Genomic DNA, 7,500 nt, shown 5'->3' on the forward strand with positions numbered 1-7,500 from the left:
TAGTAGGGCTAAAATATGAGGTTGGTCTCCCCTCTCTCTGCTGCCTCAAACTGGCCTTCCTGGACCCTGATACTGGCAAGCTGACTGGAGGCTCCTTCTCCATGAAGTAACCATACCTTTCTCTGTGTTATCTCTGTGTCTTAGTGTCTCTGTGTCTTAGTGTCTCTGTGTTCTCTCTGTGTCTTAGTGTCTCTGTGTCTTAGTGTCTCTGTGTATTAGTGTCTCTGTGTCTTAGTGTCTCTGTGTCTTAGTCTCTCTGTGTATTAGTGTCTCTGTGTTATCTCTGTGTCTTAGTGTCTCTGTGTCTTAGTGTCTCTGTGTCTTAGTGTCTCTGTGTTCTCTCTGTGTCTTAGTGTCTCTGTGTCTTAGTCTCTCTGTGTATTAGTGTCTCTGTGTCTTAGTGTCTCTGTGTATTAGTGTCTCTGTGTATTAGTGTCTCTGTGTCTTAGTGTCTCTGTGTCTTAGTCTCTCTGTGTATTAGTGTCTCTGTGTCTTAGTGTCTCTGTGTCTTAGTGTCTCTGTGTTCTCTCTGTGTCTTAGTGTCTCTGTGTTCTCTCTGTGTCTTAGTGTCTCTGTGTTCTCTCTGTGTCTTAGTGTCTCTGTGTCTTAGTGTCTCTGTGTCTTAGTGTCTCTGTGTTCTCTCTGTGTCTTAGTGTCTCTGTGTCTTAGTGTCTTAGTGTCTCTGTGTCTTAGTGTCTCTGTGTTCTCTCTGTGTCTTAGTGTCTCTGTGTTCTCTCTGTGTTCTCTCTGTGTCTTAGTGTCTCTGTGTCTTAGTGTCTCTGTGTTCTCTCTGTGTCTTAGTGTCTCTGTGTTCTCTCTGTGTCTTAGTGTCTCTGTGTCTTAGTGTCTCTGTGTTCTCTCTGTGTCTTAGTGTCTCTGTGTTCTCTCTGTGTCTTAGTGTCTCTGTGTCTTAGTGTCTCTGTGTCTTAGTGTCTCTGTGTTCTCTCTGTGTCTCTGTGTTCTCTCTGTGTCTTAGTGTCTCTGTGTTCTCTCTGTGTCTCTGTGTTCTCTCTGTGTCTTAGTGTCTCTGTGTCTTAGTGTCTTAGTGTCTCTGTGTTCTCTCTGTGTCTTAGTGTCTCTGTGTTCTCTCTGTGTCTTAGTGTCTCTGTGTTCTCTCTGTGTCTTAGTGTCTCTGTGTCTTAGTGTCTCTGTGTCTTAGTGTCTCTGTGTTCTCTCTGTGTCTCTGTGTTCTCTCTGTGTCTTAGTGTCTCTGTGTTCTCTCTGTGTCTTAGTGTCTCTGTGTTCTCTCTGTGTCTCTGTGTTCTCTCTGTGTCTTAGTGTCTCTGTGTCTTAGTGTCTATGTGTCTCTGTGTTCTCTCTGTGTCTTAGTGTCTCTGTGTTCTCTCTGTGTCTGTGTCTCTGTGTCTCAGTGTCTCTGTGTGTGTGTGTGTTACTAACGTGGTATCGGTGTGTTGTCATAGATACCACGACATGCCTGACGTGATTGACTTCCTGGTTCTGCGACAGCAGTTTGATGATGCGAGAGACCACCACTGGACCATAGGTCAGTCTCTTTCTAAGGGCTCTGTGTCTCTGGTAGGCCCATAGAGATGGATAGAGGTCTCATCATTGTATCTATGCTGTTATGGTGTGTGTCATTTAAACTGCTCCATTGTCTTCTTCTTTTGTGTTTGAAAAAAGTGTAAAGCTAATATTGGTGATTTACCGCCACCTGCAGTGCTGGAGTCCTGAACCAAATCTTGGCATTAATTTATTGTGGCCACTAGATGGTGGCAGTGATATATATCTTAAAGCCGTTTCCAAACCAGGGAACCCAATTTGAAGAAGCAGCCAATGCTCTGATCATTGGCTGATTGCGCCCAACCCATAGGAATCCCCGCCCAGTTGGCTGCACCCAAATGGTGAGTCCTCTATCTCTATGGGTGAGTCCTCTATCTCCATGGTGGGTGCCTCTATCTCTATGGGTGAGTCCTCTATCTCTATGGGTGAGTCCTCTATCTCTATGGGTGAGTCCTCTATCTCTATGGGTGAGTCCTCTATCTCTATGGGTGAGTCCTCTATCTCTATGGGTGAGCCCTCTATCTCTATGGGTGAGTCCTCTATCTCTATGGGTGAGTCCTCTATCTCTATGGGTGAGTCCTCTATCTCTATGGGTGAGTCCTCTATCTCTATGGGTGAGCCCTCTATCTCTATGGGTGAGTCCTCTATCTCTATGGGTGAGTCCTCTATCTCTATGGGTGAGTCCTCTATCTCTATGGGTGAGTCCTCTATCTCTATGGGTGAGTCCTCTATCTCTATGGGTGAGTCCTCTATCTCTATGGGTGAGTCCTCTATCTCTATGGGTGAGCCTAGCAACAAAATAAAAAACAGTAGCATTCTGAGGTGGAGCTACTCGTTGTCTGGATGGATGAGATGGGGTTTCTGTTCTGTTTCTGATTAGAAAGAATATGAATTTAAGTTGTTGCACCAATGAATGTACTAATGGATTTTATTTCATAATTTTAACTACATAGAAAACAACCCAGGTTTGTTTATTTTGTAATTCCCTTGTACTGAGAGATAAAAATTAACTTGTCCAATCCAGGTGACATGTTCAGGTCAGTGATAGATGATACCTGGTGGTGTTGTAATGAGAAGTGACCTTATCCAATCCAGGTGACAGGATCAGATCAGTGATAGATGATACCTGGTGGTGTTTTAATGAGAAGTGACCTTGTCCCATCCAGGTGACAGGTTCAGATCAGTGATAGATGATACCTGGTGGTGTTGTAATGAGAAGTGACCTTGTCCAATCCAGGTGACAGGATCAGATCAGTGATAGATGATACCTGGTGGTGTTGTAATGAGAAGTGACCTTATCCAATCCAGGTGACAGGATCAGGTCAGTGATAGATGATACCTGGTGGTGTTGTAATGAGAAGTGACCTTGTCCAATCCAGGTGACAGGATCAGATCAGTGATAGATGATACCTGGTGGTGTTGTAATGAGAAGTGACCTTATCCAATCCAGGTGACAGGATCAGGTCAGTGATAGATGATACCTGGTGGTGTTGTAATGAGAAGTGACCTTGTCCAATCTAGGTGACAGGATCAGATCAGTGATAGATGATACCTGGTGGTGTTGTAATGAGAAGTGACATTGTCCCATCTAGATGACAGGTTCAGGTCAGTGATAGATGATACCTGGTGGTGTTGTAATGAGAAGTGACATTGTCCCATCTAGATGACAGGTTCAGGTCAGTGATAGATGATACCTGGTGGTGTTGTAATGAGAAGTGACCTTGTCCCATCCAGGTGACAGGTTCAGGTCAGTGATAGATGATACCTGGTGGTGTTGTAATGAGAAGTGACCTTGTCCAATCCAGGTGACAGGATCAGATCAGTGATAGATGATACCTGGTGGTGTTGTAATGAGAAGTGACCTCATCCAATCCAGGTGACAGGATCAGATCAGTGATAGATGATACCTGGTGGTGTTGTAATGAGAAGTGACCTTATCCAATCCAGGTGACAGGATCAGGTCAGTGATAGATGATACCTGGTGGTGTTGTAATGAGAAGTGACCTTGTCCAATCCAGGTGACAGGATCAGATCAGTGATAGATGATACCTGGTGGTGTTGTAATGAGAAGTGACCTTATCCAATCCAGGTGACAGGATCAGGTCAGTGATAGATGATACCTGGTGGTGTTGTAATGAGAAGTGACCTTGTCCAATCCAGGTGACAGGATCAGATCAGTGATAGATGATACCTGGTGGTGTTGTAATGAGAAGTGACATTGTCCCATCTAGATGACAGGTTCAGGTCAGTGATAGATGATACCTGGTGGTGTTGTAATGAGAAGTGACATTGTCCCATCTAGATGACAGGTTCAGGTCAGTGATAGATGATACCTGGTGGTGTTGTAATGAGAAGTGACCTTGTCCCATCCAGGTGACAGGTTCAGGTCAGTGATAGATGATACCTGGTGGTGTTGTAATGAGAAGTGACCTTGTCCAATCCAGGTGACAGGATCAGATCAGTGATAGATGATACCTGGTGGTGTTGTAATGAGAAGTGACCTCATCCAATCCAGGTGACAGGATCAGATCAGTGATAGATGATACCTGGTGGTGTTGTAATGAGAAGTGACCTTGTCCCATCCAGGTGACAGGTTCAGGTCAGTGATATATGATACCTGGTGGTGTTGTAATGAGAAGTGACCTTGTCCAATCCAGGTGACAGGATCAGATCAGTGATAGATGATACCTGGTGGTGTTGTAATGAGAAGTGACCTTGTCCCATCCAGGTGACAGGTTCAGGTCAGTGATAGACGATGCCTGGTGGTTTGGGACCATCGAAGACCAGGAGCCCTTCCAACCAGAGTACCCAGACAGCCTGTTCCAATGCTACAACGTCTGGTAGGTTATAACACCTCTATGAGCCTTCATAACCCTATAACCCTTCAGAACGCCAGACAGACTGTTCGTTTTACTATCTCTCATAGATTATAACCCTGCATTAACATTTATGACATGAAACAAAACCTTTATACACCTTTTTTTTTAAATATATATATATCTTTATTGATTTTACAAAAACACAAACATCAACACCTGTTATAATCCTTTAGCATGATGATGATGTGTTTCCTGTCTAGCTGGGATGATGATGATGATGTGTTTCCTGTCTAGTTGGGATGATGATGATGATGATGATGATGGTGATGATGATGATGTGTGTCCTGTCTAGCTGGGATAACGGCGACACAGAGAAGATGAGTCCTTGGGACATGGAGCCCATCCCCAACGAGGGTAGGACACACACACACACACACACTTGTTTAAAAAACAGGTAAATGCCTGTTTCTGTTGTTCTGATGATGTGTGGCCCTCAGTAGTCTGTTGTTCTGATGATGTGTGGCCCCTCAGTAGTCTGTTGTTCTGATGATGTGTGGTCCCTCAGTAGTCTGTTGTTCTGATGATGTGTGGTCCCTCAGTAGTCTGTTAATCTGATGATGTGTGGTCCCTCAGTAGTCTGTTGTTCTGATGATGTGTGGTCCCTCAGTAGTCTGTTGTTCTGATGATGTGTGGTCCCTCAGTAGTCTGTTGTTCTGATGATGTGTGGTCCCTCAGTAGTCTGTTGTTCTGATGATGTGTGGTCCCTCAGTAGTCTGTTGTTCTGATGATGTGTGGTCCCTCTGTAGTCTGTTGTTCTGATGATGTGTGGTCCCTCAGTAGTCTGTTGTTCTGATGATGTGTGGCCCCTCAGTAGTCTGTTGTTCTGATGATGTGTGGTCCCTCAGTAGTCTGTTAATCTGATGATGTGTGGTCCTTCAGTAGTCTGTTGTTCTGATGATGTGTGGTCCCTCAGTAGTCTGTTGTTCTGATGATGTGTGGTCCCTCAGTAGTCTGTTAATCTGATGATGTGTGGTCCTTCAGTAGTCTGTTGTTCTGATGATGTGTGGTCCCTCAGTAGTCTGTTGTTCTGATGATGTGTGGTCCCTCAGTAGTCTGTTGTTCTGATGATGTGTGGTCCCTCAGTAGTCTGTTAATCTGATGATGTGTGGTCCCTCAGTAGTCTGTTGTTCTGATGATGTGTGGTCCCTCAGTAGTCTGTTGATCTGATGATGTGTGGTCCCTCAGTAGTCTGTTAATCTGATGATGTGTGGTCCTTCAGTAGTCTGTTGTTCTGATGATGTGTGGTCCCTCAGTAGTCTGTTGTTCTGATGATGTGTGGTCCCTCAGTAGTCTGTTGTTCTGATGATGTGTGGTCCCTCAGTAGTCTGTTGATCTGATGATGTGTGGTCCCTCAGTAGTCTGTTGTTCTGATGATGTGTGGTCCCTCAGTAGTCTGTTGTTCTGATGATGTGTGGTCCCTCAGTAGTCTGTTAATCTGATGATGTGTGGTCTCTCAGTAGTCTGTTAATCTGATGATGTGTGGTCCCTCAGTAGTCTGTTGTTCTGATGATGTGTGGTCCCTCAGTAGTCTGTTAATTTGATGATGTGTGGTCCTCAGTAGTCTGTTAATCTGATGATGTGTGGTCCCTCAGTAGTCTGTTGTTCTGATGATGTGTGGTCCCTCAGTAGTCTGTTGTTCTGATGATGTGTGGTCCCTCAGTAGTCTGTTGTTCTGATGATGTGTGGCCCCTCAGTAGTCTGTTGTTCTGATGATGTGTGGCCCTCAGTAGTCTGTTAATCTGATGATGTGTGGTCCTCAGTAGTCTGTTGTTCTGATGATGTGTGGCCCCTCAGTAGTCTGTTGTTCTGATGATGTGTGGTCCCTCAGTAGTCTGTTGTTCTGATGATGTGTGGTCCCTCAGTAGTCTGTTGTTCTGATGATGTGTGGTCCTCAGTAGTCTGTTAATCTGATGATGTGTGGTCCCTCAGTAGTCTGTTAATCTGATGATGTGTGGTCCCTCAGTAGTCTGTTGTTCTGATGATGTGTGGTCCCTCAGTAGTCTGTTGTTCTGATGATGTGTGGTCCTCAGTAGTCTGTTAATCTGATGATGTGTGGTCCCTCAGTAGTCTGTTGTTCTGATGATGTGTGGTCCCTCAGTAGTCTGTTAATCTGATGATGTGTGGTCCCTCAGTAGTGTTCCCAGAGGAGCTGGGTCAGAGTGTTCCTCTAACGGACGAGGAGCAGAGGGAGCTGCTGTACGTTCCCCTGGAGGGGGAGTGGGGCGCCGCCAACAGGAACCACGAGTGTCAACGCATCATCAACGCCATCGACCAGCTCACCACACTCGGTATGATCTCATCACCACAAGACACAGTGACACACAGCTGACTCCCTCTGACATCATGAGATAATTGGTCAATCCAGAGATACTTAGACAGAAGGAGATGGAATGGAGAAACTCGGAACGTCCCACCCAGCAGATTGTCAACCAATCGCGTTCACGTTGTCATGCTGCTTCACACGGTTGCTAAGCTAATCGTCACGCAATCCCTTCTCAAAGTCAGAGGATGTGTCGAGAAACCTGCCTTTTTTCTTCCAAAGTACGTAATGTCACTATTCCAAAGCTATTCGATATTACAGAGAACAAATTCATTATCTCACATCTCTGAAAGTATTTCTAATGTTGTACTTCTTGTTGATGTAATTCATGCTAATGTTGGGTTTTTGAGCTAGGGCCCAATTGACTCCCATTCTCTCCTTGAATTGCCCAGAATGCACCGCGGTGCCCATTGACGACACACGGGCAATGTACACAATAGGCGTTAATACGATCCCAATGGTGTTTCCCATCTCAAAAGTATCTCTGGTCAATCCAGCTCCTCATTGGGCTTCACTTCACATAATATTCTGTATATCACATCACAGTTTACATATAGAACTAGACATCCCATACACTGAACACAGTGACCTGCTGGCTCCCTCTAGTGGACCGATGGAGACACAGCACACTAACACACCCCTATCTGTGTCTCTCTCTCTGTCTCCCTCCCTCCCTCCCTCCCTCCCTCCCTCCCTCCCTCCCCTCCCTCCCTCTCTCTCCCTCCCTCCCTCTGTCTCCTCCCTCCCTCCCTCTCTCCTCCCTCCTCTCTCTCCTCCCTC

General features: G+C 45.5%; 1 protein-coding gene across 1 annotated transcript in view; it reads left to right on the plus strand.

The window, feature by feature from the left end:
• Window positions 1-7,500, plus strand: part of LOC121555704 (pleckstrin homology domain interacting protein) — a 172,143-nt gene that overhangs the window by 109,161 nt on the left and 55,482 nt on the right. The window contains exons 27-31 of the mRNA XM_045212715.1: window positions 1-106; window positions 1,422-1,504; window positions 4,250-4,361; window positions 4,693-4,754; window positions 6,533-6,688. The exon at window positions 1-106 is cut by the window's left edge and continues 19 nt beyond it. Of these exons, the coding sequence (XP_045068650.1) occupies window positions 1-106; window positions 1,422-1,504; window positions 4,250-4,361; window positions 4,693-4,754; window positions 6,533-6,688 (519 nt within the window). The remainder of the gene's footprint in view (window positions 107-1,421; window positions 1,505-4,249; window positions 4,362-4,692; window positions 4,755-6,532; window positions 6,689-7,500) is intronic.

Source organism: Coregonus clupeaformis, unplaced genomic scaffold (assembly GCF_020615455.1).
Source record: "Coregonus clupeaformis isolate EN_2021a unplaced genomic scaffold, ASM2061545v1 scaf0044, whole genome shotgun sequence".
NCBI classification, from domain to species: Eukaryota; Metazoa; Chordata; class Actinopteri; order Salmoniformes; family Salmonidae; genus Coregonus; species Coregonus clupeaformis.